General features: G+C 36.2%; 2 protein-coding genes across 2 annotated transcripts in view; one reads left to right on the top strand and one right to left on the bottom strand.

Moving 5' to 3' along the window:
• Positions 1–16,863, bottom strand: part of zbtb1 (zinc finger and BTB domain containing 1) — a 422,399-nt gene that overhangs the window by 321,244 nt on the left and 84,292 nt on the right. The gene's annotated exons all lie outside the window — the stretch shown is intronic.
• The window catches only part of syndig1l (synapse differentiation inducing 1-like), a 30,480-nt gene continuing 15,061 nt past the window's right edge, over positions 1,445–16,863 (top strand). The window contains exons 1-3 of the mRNA XM_051874395.1: positions 1,445–1,716; positions 2,044–2,209; positions 9,088–9,683. Coding sequence (XP_051730355.1) covers positions 9,207–9,683 — 477 coding nt within the window. The 5' untranslated portion in view covers positions 1,445–1,716; positions 2,044–2,209; positions 9,088–9,206. The remainder of the gene's footprint in view (positions 1,717–2,043; positions 2,210–9,087; positions 9,684–16,863) is intronic.

The raw sequence follows: 16,863 nt of genomic DNA, 5'->3' as shown, positions 1-16,863 counted from the left end.
CGAGCAAAATGGACACAAAGAGAAGGTCTGAAATGACAAATAAATGATAACAAACAGTGGCAGAAGGGAAAAGTGAAATGAGGCTTTGCCTCACTCTGTGCAAGTCAAATATGCTGTGGGAGACATTGTGATTGATTTCAGTTTAAAGCATGTAGAGCAGCTGTTTGCTCTGAGCCTATTTGAGAAGAGAAAAGCAAAGCATGGACACATGCCACCACAAAAGGCAGCAGTCTATTAAATGGCATGCTTTCACCCAGGGCTTACTGGCTGCCAACCACTGAATCTGAACAGTCAGGTTTTATAACGCACATAGACATATCTGCCTTTGCACTTTTAATTACAGTCCTCTATGCGATCTATTTTCCCCATGCTCATGTTCTCCCCAGAAATGATTCACTGAGCTATGACATCAACTAGCTGTTCAGCCGGTATCTCCGTGTCACCTCTTTTTTCGCCCTCCCCCGTTTACAGATCCGACGGAGCACATGAAAGGGGATTTTGAGGCACATCAATTCTGCACTCAAACACAGATACATTGGAGCATTTCCTTCCTGCTGTATCCCCCTCTGACTCTTACTTTTTATAGAAACACCGCCTCCTCCTATTTTCTATTACATTATGTACATTATATAGACAGCTGAATATAGTCCAGACAGAGAAGCTCTTTATTTAGAATTCTATATAAAATGCAGTTTCAAAATCTTTTTGAATTGATCCTTTTTACTGAGATTACAAGAGCGCTGATCTTAATGTCACTTTATGTCACTGTTCAGCCTTATCTTACACATAATTGGGTCATTCCAAGAAATGGATGCCGTATCCATTTTGAAAAGGTGATTTTTAAAGCAAATTATCATAATTATAAACATTCAATCAGATGAAGAATGTTAATAAATTGCATTTTGACATCTCAAAAATGTTGAATTAGAATATATGTTGGTACTGTTACTATGCATTTAACAAAGTACAAGGCTGACAGTTTTACTGTTCATTTAGCCATCACTAGCCTTGTGCTTAAAGAGAGAATTAAATTCTAGAATGTTTACAAATACCCTTTTTTCAATAGTCAGATATTTGCTATACGCAATCATGGGTTAACCATTTAGGGTTGCAAACCTAAAAATATATAAGATGAAAAATATAATAATAAAAAAAAAAAAGATATCCTGAAACAATGGTGTCATCTTCAATAAAATGTCAACTAAAACCTAAGCTCTCTATAATATATATTTTATAGGCTTTTCATTGTTGAAGTCATTGTTTATTTTGTTTATCACTATGTTCATAAAAGACACAGAACCTATTTCATAGAATGACCCAATCATGTCCATTTATGTTTCTCTACACTTCTTTTCCATGGACACTCCAACTACTGAAATAAATAATAAATAAATACTTTGCTGTAATATTTATCGTCAACATCCCCAGCGGAGCTTCCCTCACAAGATGTGAAATCGATACGCTTTAGAGCTCTAAGATCATCGTCCCACGCAAACCTGCCGTATTATATTTTTATTTCTGCTAGAGGAGAGTCAACGGAAACACATCGACGCACACAAGACACATGGTACATATTTCGTGTCCTGTTTGGAGGGACGCACAACGGAAAGTCCGTTCACTCTGTCACTCACAGTATTCTTACCTTGTTCTCTCAGAACGAAACATATTGACTTCTATGGAACGGGAATTTACAGCTTCACACAGCAATAATCTAAGGTGACTTGATGAATTCATACAGTAAAATCAAGGGGACAGAGAAAGATTTTGTAGCAAATTTTGTTTTAAAAGCTTCGCGCGGAGATTCGGACAAGAAAGTTCGCGCGGTCCTGAACAGCTTATGATTCAACTGAAAGATGCGCGCGGACTCGTACTGTTGCGGTGTACAGTACGAGTGTTTTAAAGCTATACTGTGTTACTGTCAGTAATTTTACCTGCTTTTTATCAGATATATTCTGTATTTAGTCAAGTTGGATATCTGTTGCTCGAGAAGAAATGACTCACGTTTAGCAGGTTCATTGTTTCGTTGCCTGTGTTCATCCTTAGAAATCTGATGTATTGTTGTTCACCGAGTTTACCGGCGCCTCACGGGCTTCTGCGATGCGAGACTCGGATTCAAACCGTTTGACATTTCTGTGGAAAGCCAGTCGACTGCCAAATTGTCACTGAATCAAATCGAACGAGCCGGACACCTGGATTGCCGAGTCGCAAGGTAAGACATGGACATTTCCGAATATGAGGCTGAAATGTGTCATAAATATAGGCGTTTATATTCAAACTGCCTCCTGGAATGAACGGATATTCTGATGTGATCACTGTATCCTAAATACCTAGGTTAACTGCTACTATTAGTTATACTGTAACCTACAAAAGTCTAATTATAAGCCAGCCTTTGGCGAGAGTGTAGTTTGAATACCTTTAAACACAAAAGTACATTTTATGCTTTTGTCTGTGCCCTTGAGTGAAAAGTGCACTGTACTGCTGTTTACAGATATGCCATACGCATTTACTTATTTTATGTTGCAACAATGAGGCTAATTATCGTTATTGACACATCATTGATATGACAAAATTGTTTTACGCATGTTATAGTACGTACTCTGTGCTGTACACTACACTGTCCAGTACAGTTCACAAGCATACAGATGTATTATGCAAGCAAAGCATATATACATACATACATACACACACACACATATATATATACACACATTATATATATATATATATATATATATATATATATATATATATATATATATATATATATATATTATTCAGCTCTCATTCTCTGTTGATCTGTAAATTTGCTCTGATTTGCCCTTCATCTACAGGGTGCATGAGTCACGAGCCAGCTTGTATGACTATGAGTGAAACAACATCAACAGATAATTATAAATATGCAAATCAAATAAATTCAGAGTACAAGTAGCCTCTTTGTATTACAAGTCCACATTACTTTGTTCTTCCTTTCCATCTCTGGTATCAGCATTGTGCACAGGGAGATTAAAGTGCATACATGAGTAGCAAAAGTTTCCATTATCCATTTTACCCAACACATTAACACTGCTAAAGTGTTTTCAGCCTCTGTCCAATTAGAATTCAGAAGGGCCGAGACTCATAAGGCTTAATTGACTAAGACACCGGCAGGGGGATTTGATTGCACCTTCGCACAAGAAGGAAGGTGCTATAATCAATGAAGAATGAAAGCATGTTGCACCTCTCTCTGTTTTGGTTGCCTTGTTATTATTGAGATGGAGGAGAACTGTTATTCACAAATTGTTAAGGACTGAACATTTATTCATTTAAAGCTGCTTTGAAACAATTTTGCTGCAATGGACAGATCAATTCAAGTAGAACACAGCAAATCTATGAAGTGGTTGTTCGTTTGTTCTAAATCACTGTCAGTAGCTGCACACATATGCATTAGTTATATTTGTCTTGCATGAAAGAGAAAATATTTGCATATTCATGCTAATTACTGAGAAACCTTCTGTGTTGTGACCCTCCTCATCAGCTTTTATAATCACGTTTAACCCTGTTAAAGGTTAAAAAAAGAAAGAAATCTGTGCTTTATTGTCCATTTATTTACCAATTATATGCTTGTTTAGATGTATAAAAGGTTTGTGTTTCTGTATGTTGGTCTGATGCATATTTTGACTGACTGCTGTGAATCTGTGTGGGCTGACTGGATTCTAATAGGGTTATTTAACCACAGTCATTTCAGATGTACTTGTTCTTAGAAGGTAAACAGCCTTTTTTTTTTTTTTTTTTAAATCACTGTTTATTTCTGCTTAGAGTATACAGATGCTATTCAGACTCTCATTCAGACCTGACCTTGACAAAAGATACTTCAACATTAACAGGTGTTTCTAGAAATGTAAATGCAGAACTGCTTACACCACAGTCATAATGAATAGCTAAATAGTGTTTGCCACGATCACCATTTTAAAAAGAGGTTTCCAGTTTGAATTTCTTCTGGAAGGGCTTTAATATAAATCTTTCCAACTTCATTTGATAAGGTTCAGCACAAAACACATTCAAGCACCTAAATGCACAGGTGTAAAAGCTTTAGTTTATTGTGAGCATATGATTTGAAGGATTCTCTGACTCAATTCTGTACAAGACAGTTATTTGTCATTTAGAAGGCACTTTTTATCCTGAGCTGAATTGCTCCAGCCTAAATGATTAAATGAATCATGGGCAATTCTACTGTTCAGTTGTTTCAACATAGCAATTCTGACAAATTATAGCTCCTCACTGTAGTTCTCTCATTTGAAACTAGACATAACAATGACATTGTCTACAATAATATTGTCATGTGAAATTATGTAAAGATAAACTAAATTAAAATGCCAAATGTCATCTACAGTACCATTAAAAAACTGAATCTATTAAATTATATCTTTGCTCTGCAAAGTTTAACAGTTTATTGCTATGTCAGTTGCATTACAATCAGTCCTTTTAATTCAGTGTAAAATTCAGGAAAAAACAAGTGGACACTCTTAACCAGTTGCTTTCAGTTGGATGAAATATGTTGTTTGTTTCATATTCACAGCAGAGTGGAAGTGTATTGCACAGAAATGGAATGAAAATTAAAATTCCACAATGATTTTCCACCAATGAAAGAGTCCTTTAATCAATTCTAAAACTATAGCTGTAAACAGTTTCTGACCTCTCAGCTACAAACAACAGCATATGCTTGCCTGTTTCACAGGCCAAGGTCTGTCTCTTTTTGACATGAAAGGCTTAAGGCCATGTGAAATTTCATGTTTCCAAGATCCCAATGGCAGTTAGAAGCTGGGGGATTTTTTCTTTTCTGTTTTCAATTGCCATGGGTGGTGCAGACTACAAGCATAGAGTAGCAGAAATGGAAATTAGGTCTGCTGTGACATCTTACTGGCACTTGGAGTTTAGGCAGTTTTAGCATGGCCTCATTTTAATTATGAAAAACAATGCTAAATAATGCTACCAGATGATTAATGACAAAAAGAACAAATTGCATTTAAATTAGAAACAATGACACCATAAATAAAACATAATTTAATTGATTTTTTAAAAAATATATATTTTATTTAAAGATTGTTTATTATTTAATACGTTTAAAAATGAAATAATATTAACAAATATACAAATATATGCTGGCAAAATGAGTTGCAATGAGCAAATTTTCAAAAATGAGTTATTGTTATATACACATTCTCTATTAAAAAAAGCTACACCTGTTTGAAGTTGATAGAGTCAGCAAAGTCAATTTTGAGAAAAATGTTCTGAAGGTTCCACAATAAAATCATCTAGCAACCATACCTTAAAATCCCTGGTAATACCACCAAATTTGGCACAAACCAAGTCAAAACCAATATTTTTAGGAAAAATATATATTCACGTTTTTTTTTCCCCATGATTCCACAATTGTTTGATTAACATTAATGAAACAGACAGCCTATATATTAAGACCTACTGTACCACACGGATCTATTATGTTACACATCAGATGTTTTCCCCCAACAGTTAACCAAACGTTCACTTAAGACATAACAGATAATGTTTGCGTGTATACTTGCCAAGACAGATTTTTTGAAATACTGTAATTCTGTGTATATGTGTTTATCGGGATCGTGCGCTGTCTGAGGCGTATTTGTGCTCGCGCTTTAGAACTGTCAGTCAGCGCGAGTAAGATCATTTTGTTTACATCAGCATGACTCTCAAATTCACATTTCATTGGTTCAGACTCATACCACTGAGAATTCACTATGACTATTCACAAAGTTGGAATGCTGCACTTTAAAACGATACTAAACTTGTGCTGAGAGGAAGCGCCAATCGTACTTTTAATACGATACTTTTAGATGTTTAAATGCTATTTTGGACCACTGGGAATGTTAGACGAGAGCTTAATGAACTCATTTTTGTGAAAACCTCAATTTCAACCAAAATTTTTCACTTGTTTTGCCTGTAGCTCGAAATTAGCCTGTGTGCATTCCGACTCATTTTGCCAGCACGGGTCACATATACTTCAAAATAAATAATAGTCGTAGCTGTTGTTTTGTTCTTTTTGACATTATGCAACTTAATTGCTATAGTTAGGAGCAACCTTACATAACAAGCCACTAATGCAGAGTCCATGCACACACTCTTCATTCGCTACCTCTAGTCTCTTTTACCACAAATAGACCCATGTTTTATATAGTCAGGTTGAGAAATTATGACTAGTATGGGAGAGGAAGCTAATGGATGTGAAGAATAGATCTGCAGCAGACACTTTGTTGAAGATGCAGGTCGAAACTGTCCAGGAATCAATGCAGCGAGAGAGAAAGAGAGAGAGAAGAGATTGACATTCAAACTGGGAAGGCTCCTAGAATAACTAATCATCAATCTATTCCCTAATTCATAATTTGATCTCTAGACTACAGACTCTTTTCATTAGTTAGCTCTGATGGTGTAGTATTATTGCACTGGGAGAATGTGCTCAGTAGATGCTGACTGTGTTGAAATGCGTACTGAGAATTGGGGGAGCTCAAACAATCTCTCAAGCATGAAGTCAGCATTCCTTGACGCATGATCCTACATTTGATGATCCGCAGAGGCATTGGCACAATCGAATCAAAAGCTCTGAAATAATCTGCTTTCTATCTGACTGTGTTGCTATTTTAATCACAGATTAATGAGGAGAAGGTAGGAGAGGGCGCACCAACCACTGTGGCCACATGTAGTTTTTTCCAATCAAAAGAGAGTTATGACAGGATTTAGATCTGAGTACAATTGATGTGCTCAGTTAAATAGCAACGTAAACCTGCTAGACTATTTAACTTCACATCAGTCACACATTAAAGATACTGATACATATTAGTCTCAGCCTCAGACAGCACACCTACAGACCACCCACTGATCGTCTGATGCACACTGCACACAAAACTGGAAAGCAGTTTCTCAATCTGGCAAGGGCTAATCTGATTGGCTCAGTTTACGCTGCTTCCCGGAGTAAGGGCATGCAAGTATGTTTTAATCAGTCCACCATTATTCCAAGTCATGTTTACAATGCCAGGTTGATGCAATGAGCACTTCTGAGGAAAAACTAATCAATGATTAGTGACATCAAAACTTGAAAGATACACAGTTTAAACAAGATTTCTGTCAAACACTTTTCTGTAAAGATATGTATGAATAAAAGTGACGACTGCTTAATTGTCACTAATAAATTATTGATTAAAATCAATCTATTTCAGCACAAAATAGATTCCAGCACAGCCTGCACACTGCATGTCATCAAAGTCCCTTTCAAGGAAAGTCTGTTCACTCGGCGGCCATATTTGGAACGCCTCCGAGTTTGGGCATCCAAGACCAAGTCCTATCTATTTGAATGGGGGAATCCTGAAATCTTAAACACTGCTTGCCGAACTCACAATTAAATAACATATTTCAAATCAGCAACAAAATCTGACATTAACTGTCCCATAAATGTTATTTCTTATGCTCAAATAGCGTTCTAGATCAGCCAGTGCGCATGTGCAGTCCTAAGTGCGAGTCTCAGGTTTCTATGGGAACCGGAGCTTTTAACGGCAGCCGCAGTGACGCAATGCCTTTACCAATCAGTGATTGGCTCATTTACTTAAAAGGTGGGATGTATTCCACCATATTGTGCATTGCAGTTTTTCCCATTCACAAGTAGTACTGTCTTTCTATATCTGTAGTCTTTGATGTCCTGACACAAACGTCCACTAAAAAGATACAAAAAGTAAAAACATATGTTTTGTGGTAATAATATTAACAATTGATTGATAGATAATTGACTCTATGCATGCTGAATGCCTACATATTTCCACAAAATTAATGTTTTAGTAGTTTCAGAAACTACCCTGTGAAGGTGGATTGTATCAATATTGCTTTGTCCTATCATGTAACAGGCTCAAGGGGCGGTCACACTGCACTTTTCGTTCCACTGCGTTTCAAAATTCAAGTTTGGTGAACTCTGACCTGCGAATTCGCATCACGTGAAGACGTGCAACCAGTAGAAGATCGATTGGTCACAGCATGACCTCTTGGCTGAATTAAAAGAATGATATTTTTGCAGTAAAGTCGAGTAGGTTGTATATTTTTACATTTTGAATGTATTACTATATGTTATATGTTGAATTCATGTTTATAAAAAAAAGACGTTGTAGACCGTGACGTCATATCAGCATCCGATGAAATTTTGCACGTTCAAGTCTAGTGTGACCGTGGCTTAAATGCGGAAGCGATCGTGCATAATCCATAGTACATTTAATGAAAAATTAATATAAAGCATTACAAAAATTGACAATGCTAGTTTTATGAGAAATAATTTATATTTATTCCAGTGTTTTCTGTACAGCCATTTGTGGAGACTGACATCCCATTACTTATTCATGTCAGTCTATTAATGTGAAATAAATAATTTTAGACACAAAATGACAATGACAAAAAAAAAAAAAAAAAAACTACAGTGTGGCCCATAATGCCATTTAGTCAAAGGTCTGCCTATGTAAGACTAACTACATATTTCCCCTTCATTTCAATTCTGGATGGCCAGTTAGGCATTTAGGATGGGTCATTAGGCATGTTTAGGATTGCCTTTGTAACAAAGATGTCTACTTTACCTTCATGGCATATGAACTCTCAGGCATGCCAATTCGGCAGGGTTATCAGTGAGTGTCATGGGGCAGCAGAATGAAGTTAATTGAAATCTGCCTGATAGCCACATTTTATCAGCTGGGTGGAGAGGAATGGAACATGCTGACTTTTTTGTAAGTGTATAAAATGGCAGAAAACCAGAGAGAAAAACGCCCTCAGACTGACAATGTACAGGCACTCACTACTTAGTTGCAAAACTCCTCAATCTGTATTACTTAAGCCATAGTCCCCAATAAGAGTCTGCACAGATCAACTGTAGCTTAAGCCACTCTTGGTGCCACAGACATCATTGTGTTAACTGCATGGCTGCCTTCCCATTGCCCAGCACCTGTCCATCCTGGCAGTTCGGTCTTATTAAACTTTCCTCTGCATGTGCTCAATAGTCCATGTCTTTACCTCGCGCTCCCTCACTTCTCTCTCCTCTCACTCCTCCTACAGCTCACAGCCTATTGAACACATTAGCACCTGTCACATCAGTCCAGCCAAGGTCATCGCTTCTTCTCTTCATTCTCCATCCGGCTGTTAAACACCGAGTCCCGGCGCTCTGCTCTTCAACAATGGAGAGCCTAAGTGAGCTTCAGAACCCTCTTCTAGATAAGAACAGCAAGCATATGGTTATGGCCGACTATGGTTATGGGGGCGATTTCCATAGCAACCAGTATCAGGAGAACATTATAAACTACTTTGTGACTGGTGGTGGAGGTGGAGGAGGAGGTGGCGGCGGAGGTGGGGTTGCGGTCACAGGAGGAAACGGCAAGGCTAAAGCCCAGCTACTGGACGCCACCTCGCTTCACCTGGCGGTGGAGGCCTTTTACAAGCCTAACTTCATTCTTTACAAGGACGACGTGAGCAGCAAGGGCAAGGATTACAAAAACGAGTGCTGCGAGACCACCTTCATGGAGAAGAAAGACAAGGACGTAGCGGTGGAGACCCCCAGTACGGAGGACCCGCAGGCTAAACTGCTGGACGAAAACGAGGTGAAAATCCAGACAGTGTCTTATGAGGTAGAAGAAGAGGAATATGTTGAATATGAGGTAAGTTTGCGCTTAAAAAATTTCTTTGAAGATGCTAAGCTAGAGCTGCATGATTCTGGATGAATTGAGAATCACAATTGTTTGTTTGTTTAAAATAGAGATCACGATTCTCCCACAATTCTGAATAGACAGCTAAAAAAAAACATGTAATAACTCTGACAAAATGTTAATTGCTGGAGTATATTTAAAAACTATTCAATTTGAATTATTTAAAAAAAAAAAAATGAGTGAATGATTCAATGACTCACTCATAAAGACTTGACTTGTTTTCTCATTACTAGATGATTCAGCGTTTTCGAAACAAATCTCTTGAATTAATGATTCAATGACAAATACATTTTTAACAGTCACTTGTCGCCATCTAGTGGCGTAACGATGTAATCGATAAAATCGTTATTTAAAGCTCAAGTTACTTTCAAAACGTGATTTACTCTACTTTGATCGCTACCGTAGATATCAGTGTTTTCATCAACTATCAACTTTTATCCCAGTACTTCTGGATAATTTGAATTATTGTAACAGAAATAATCATATTGTGTGGTTGAAAAGACTGTGAAGCGGTTTCATACCAACTGCTCTCTCTGCGTCAGCAGCAGCACGAATGCAGATTTGAATGTTCGCTGTGATCGTACTTGTCAAATGTTTAATAGACAAAGCTGAGTCGTTGTCATTTAGGAATAAGATCGCGGGGGTGTTTGAATCAAAATCGCAATCTTTTAACGATTAATCATGCAGCTCTATGCTGAGCTGAAGTCGTGTTGTTTTGTATGGCTGGATTAATTCATCAGGTCCTTGACAGGTGGCCTTAAAGCATCGCAGCTCAATTCTCCCAGGGAACACCAGTTTCTAGATATAGCCTTCTCTATAATATAAGACCCTTTTTGGAAAGGCTTCACATTTCAAAAAGCTGTCCTCCAAAGGTTTAATTTTCTATTTAGAGTTTGAAATTGCTGTAAAACATCACTTTATGCTCTAGCAAAATCTGCTGGCTCTATTGGATCATGTGTGACAACTACCCCTTCAATTTCTCAGCAGATAGGCAAGGGCTAATGAGAGGGGTTGGGCAATGATCAGTGCTGCTGATAGGATGTAATGGTGCTGGATGGGGGTCTGTCACCCTTGAAGCTCAGTGAGAGGAATATGTATTCAGGTCATGTCCAGGATTCTGGGCCTTTCAGCATCTCACAATAGATGTAGCTCCATGCTGGGCAGCACCGGTACTCGCTGCGGTTGTCTGATGATATTAAAGACATTCTCTGCATGTGGAGCTCTGGACCTCTGTGGCCCATACGATGTGGTCTGTCTTCATGATATGTTCTGTGGCTTACAGTACATTAGAAAACATACAAATTAATTTACTCCCAAAAATTTAAGCGACAGCTGCGTATATCTGCATATCAGTGGTGTGCAGTGGTGTTTTAAAATGAGGAGGCAAAGTCCTCACATTTTTTATATATATCAAATGTAAATTTATGTCCCTGTTACACATAATTTTTCTGGTTAAATAAACATTACAAAAAAAAAAAAGAGAGACCAAATACAATTCCATTTTGTATTTTTACACTATGTTCTATTTATTAAAACCAAGTATAAATTCTATCAAGTTAAGTGTTTTTACGCATTTATACATTTATTTCAAAATAATAAGGCAGTAACAATTTAAACAATATATTTTATTTGTGAACTAATGTTCAGCTTTTCTTTTTAATAGTCAACTTATTTGCAGCAGTCATCAAGCTTGAGCACACTGGTCACAGACACAGACACAAAGATATAAAGATGTACCCTTAATTTCCCCAAGCTGATTGCGCACTAAAAACCCCCACAGTCATCATGTTTTCAGGCCATTTCAAGTTTGATTTTGACGTGACATAAAGCGGTGATATCTAAGTGGCTGAGTTGTTTACTTTTTAAATTAGTCTTCCTGTTAACGGCATCATTGTCTTCATTTAGGCCGATTTGAGAACGCAAACGAATCAAGAGGTGGGATTTATCGCACGAACCAATCATATCCCATTATAACCGATCATATTCAATCGTAGCGCAATGGAGGCATTGCCTCTCATGTGACTTTCCCCCATTCATTCTCAATTACCTCCCCACTAAACCCAGCACATGCTTTAGGGGTCTGTTATAAGTCATTGGGAGCAGGGGAGGCGTGGAATCCCGCTGTAACTTCACCTGCGGGTGTTGCTGTTGGACAGTGTTACTTTATAAAAACAAGTGACTTTTACACATTTTTTTTAATATTTGTTTGTTTTATTTTTGCAATATAGATTATTTTCTCATCCAGGTTTTTTTTTTTTTTTTTTTTTTTTGAGGAGACACTGTCTTGCCTAGGAAACCCCCCTGCTGTATATACTTAGGGCTGCCCCCTAATATTCTAATATTCGACTAATCATTAGTCGACTAGAAGTCGACCAAAGATTTTTTTAAGTTGCACTTGAACTACTTAAAATACTTTTTCAGTCATTTTTGGTCATACAGATAAGAGTAATACATCATTCAAAACTGTAAATCTTGTCTATTCTATTTGTGTAAACTCTATTTGTGTATTTGTGTAAAATAAAGAAAACAAACACGCTTTCTGCCATCTCGGTCTCTGTGATCTTGAGTGTGTCAAAAAAAGTAACCAAAATTAAGTGTATACCTGCCTTACAGACATGGGAAATATGATTATAGAAAGCTTGAAATGTCAAGCAATTCCCAACCAATTCAAGTGGAAAACAAATATTCTCAGATAATGTAATCCGTATGAAACGTACATATCAGCGCGTCCACTACTGTGGAGATGATGAGTTAGCATCGTCGACTTCATCTCTGCAGCCGAAAACACAGAAAACATTATCAATAAATTATTAAAATGTTTAGAGAGTCTCCTTGCCATTTTTTCACGACACATTCATAATCATCGCTGTGGCAAGCTTTACGCTTGTATTTGAGCACTGATTAGGCCATGTATTATATATAGGCAATTAAATGCTCATTATTATTATTTATATGGATTTTTAATATACATGTCTGATTAGTCGACTAATCGCTTAAACGAACGACTACTAGTCGACTAGAAAAATCTTTAGTTGAGGGCAGCCCTACATATAATGTGAACAGAACCAAACTTAATGACTAAATAAAAAAACAACAACAGTAAAAACAAAAATGAATTGTTTTTAAATGCTACAAGTGCATAGGCATTGCAATATAATGTACAGAATGAAAAATGTATATTTATTTTTAGATCCGCTAAAGGTTACATTTACCAATGTTATTAAACTATAAAGTTAAGGTATACAAATGTATAAAAAAAAAAAAAAAAAAAAAAAGAAATGAGCATGCACAATTAAATATACAGCATCAACTGACATCAGTAAATTTTCTGCAAAATTATACAGATTTTCCCCTCAAAAAGCACAGATGTGAATGTAAATAAACAATCTGGGCATGAATTATGTCAAGCAAAAGTCATTATAGTGAGCATGTGTGAAATCAGAACGATTCATCTGAATGGCTAATGATTCATCAGGTTCACACACTGTCTTATATCTGATAATAGGATATTCATGAGCACCCTTTGAGAGATATTTCTACAGTGCATTAGTAACATTCCTGTGACATTGAGTCTTGTGTTTCTCATTTGTATTCTATAGCTTTAAGATCCCTCTGTTCTTCCTCTGTGGCAATGATAAAGTGAACTCGGGAGTTTGCCTCTAGAGACACCTCTGTCGTTCCCTTTTTCTTTATTCTAGTGTTGTGAAATATATTTTGTGTGCAACAGAAGAGTGTGTGAACTGTGCCTGTGCCACTCTTGGAGAGTGCACACACACATCTGTCAGAGCTTCTCGTTTGAGGGGGGATTGACGGCAGTTCTTGGTTGGCCGATCTCCTCTAGTGGAAAAGAGCCACTAATGGTCCTGTTTTTGTTTGGAAGTCACAGGATGTTATGAAAGCAGTATTTTATCTCCTTAAACCCGAATTTGATGGCTTTAAAGCCAATTTAGTTCTTTCTCCTCAGATTGAATTGCCCGTTAGAAAGAATGCACAAAGGATGAATTATCCAGAAAAGATTAAAAAAGAAATTGTTGCATTGCCTTGAATGGGGAAGTGTCTAAATGTCTTAATTGTGATTTTAAGAGATTCTCATTAGTGGATAATAACTTAAGAATCTTCAATGAGCCTACTTTAAATGACAAGATGATGATAATGATTATGTTGATGTAGATTGTCATGTTCATTATCCCTGTTAGTTTTTGATAAGCTAAACTTAAATGGTATAGGAATCTTTATCTAAATATAATCTTTTGGTAATCTCAAAATGAATATCCTTTTTTTTTTTAGATATTATACACATACATTTTCTTACAATGTGTTGTGATGTTTAAAATCAATTTTACTTAAAAAGAAACATGGAAGAGCTATATATACATCTGTACCATCTATAGTTTTCAACAAAAGGTGTTTACCTGTACAGACTGATTTTGTACTTATTAAGAAAACAAACTGTATTAGAATTTTAATTTCAACTATTTACCATAACATGAAAATAATTGTCAGCTTATCAGCGTTCGGCAGAATTTTAATATTGGTTCAACCCTAGTTACTTTAATTGCATAGATTACTAAGCCACATGCTAAGACCAGTGGAATGCTGGGATGAGAAATGTCACTCACATATAATAGAAATATAGATACACCAATATTAAACTTGTGTCTTTCTTATACTGGGCAATATTTATTTAAATTGAATGATAATAATAATGTTAAATAAATACCATTATAATAATGGATATTTATTTTTAGATATGCTAAAGAATACATTTAACAGTGTTTATCACTTTAAGTGAGCATTAGCAATCTAAATATAAAAATGGGGATAATGAGCACAAACAATTTAATGTCAAATATCGACCAATACCAATAATTAAAAAATAAATAAATAAAAAAATCTCTAATATCAACCGATGACTAATATGATAACAATATATATTATGCATCCCTAGCAAGCAAATATATTTTATAATTATTTGTACCATTAAAAGGTCTGTGTATCTGTGGACTTATTTCCATCATTGGGTCTTTTTATTCCATGTTTTCAATATGATCAATTGTAGATGCCCTAAGCTGGTTTGCTAATGATCTAACAGCTGGAATGCTCTTGATGATTGGAAATCTGTAGCGTTGAACTTTATAGTTAATAATATCATTTGTTTTCTTTCGCTACCCATTTGATATCATCTGCCATCACACACCATCTGTGTTACTGTGCCATAAAATTAATAAATGTCTTTCAGCTGTTAGTGCAGTCAATATATTTGGGCAGAGTTTTCAGAGAATGTGCATGTGTCCAATTGGTCAAACTTCTAAAACATCCAATAAACAGTTTATCTCTCAAATTCGATCCCCTGTGGAAAACAGAAGGAAAGCATTTCTCTTCCGAGAGCTGTTTACCACCAAGTACCACAGGGACATATTTCTGTCAGTTGTGGAGATGTTTAAATTTAATTTACTAGGCATAGAAAACTTTTACTTAGATGACTGCAAAAAAAAAAAAAAAAAAAAAAAAAAAAAAAAAAAAGGCTTTTCTGTGTACAGTTGTACACTGTCAAACTGTCTTAATTTCTCTCTTTCTCCCTTGCAAACAAACTCTCACAGCTGAAATGTGGCCTCACAAATATGTCCTTTATGACAGAAAGAAAGACGAACAAGTTCTTCAACCCCTAATCATATTCCGTTAAAGCTTTGATGCACCTGCAGTTTCTTTCCAGCATGCCGGATGTCTCAAGATGAATTTCAGGGCCATGTCAAAACATCAGCCGCCGTTTTTATAAAGCTCTTAAAAGACATGCGATAAAGTACACTTCAGAGAGCAAGCTAAAATCAAAAGGCAAAAATTCCTTGCTAAATTAATTTCAAAAACATAATGCGAATATAACTTTCTGATTTCGAGAATCGAGATTTCTGGGTCAGCTAAGAAAATCTAAAATAATAATAATAATAATAATAATAATAATAATAAATTCAAAAACTGCTATCAGTTATTTTTATTGTATATAATAAAATAATTTTAGATTTTTATAATATATATCATAATCTACCAAAAGCATGTAAAAGATCAAAAATGTAAGATCACAGCTGGATTATTAAAGGGATAGTTCAAGAACTTGAGGGTAAGTAATGATAAAGTTTTCATTTTTGGGTGAACTATCCCTTTAAGGGCTGCATCTGACACAAAATGTTTTGTTTTACTGAAACCAACATGTTTCGCTATGTGAAAAAAACAAAAAAATCTGGTCATCATTAAAAGTCTGGTTGTACTGGCTCCACTCGTGTTTCCACAGCATCAGAGCCAAGCGCAACCATTACATTGAACAACTAATGGTGTTTCTCTTATGCTGCTCTGTATCCTAAATGAAAAGCTCTGGCACCAGGCAATTAATTAGTCTTTAAATTATTAAGACCCACAGAACTCTGTCAACACTAACCCATTCTTAATCTCATTACTGCTACATTGTGGGCGAGAGGGTACGCAGAGTTCCCAGGTGATCAAAGGCTATTTACACAGACTGAAGATAAATGAGCTTGCCGTGTTTTCTACAGAAAATTAATTTATCATAACTGCTGATGGATAGGTTAGCAAGAGTAAACATTGCAAAATGTATTACTGTACTAATGTATCTCTGTTAGGAGGTTGCAAATATCAATTACAAGAGTTTATCCCAGGCTTCAATATCAAATCGAGCCCAAGTACCCATAAATTAGTACTACAGCCTTGAGCTTTTTAAAATAATATTCTTTTAGGTTTTTTCAACAAGCATTTGCCATCAAACATCAGGTAAACAGTTTATTCTGGAACAGAAAAGTAATGCATCTGAAAATATGGTTTGGAAAAAATACGGCACAGAATTATTATTCTTTTCACTATTTTCATGCACACGTCATCCTGATTATTTGCTCAGTGATTGAGAATCCCATTGTGGTCCTTGAACACAGGTCATGCCATACGCAAGTGTGGATCTGGGGTCTATAAATCAGCCGGGCTTATTAACAGCTCAGAAAGTCAGTATTTTTTATTTGTCTGGCGTGTGCTAGACGTTAATCAAACCCCCTGATGAATTATATCCTCATGACCCGCTCCTGAAATGCTGCCAGCACCTGGCAGGACTACTCTCTGCCATGAGCCAACC

The sequence above is a fragment of the Ctenopharyngodon idella genome, chromosome 20 (genome assembly GCF_019924925.1).
Source record: "Ctenopharyngodon idella isolate HZGC_01 chromosome 20, HZGC01, whole genome shotgun sequence".
In the NCBI taxonomy this organism is placed as follows: domain Eukaryota; kingdom Metazoa; phylum Chordata; class Actinopteri; order Cypriniformes; family Xenocyprididae; genus Ctenopharyngodon; species Ctenopharyngodon idella.
This window is presented reverse-complemented; position numbering and strand designations above follow the sequence as displayed.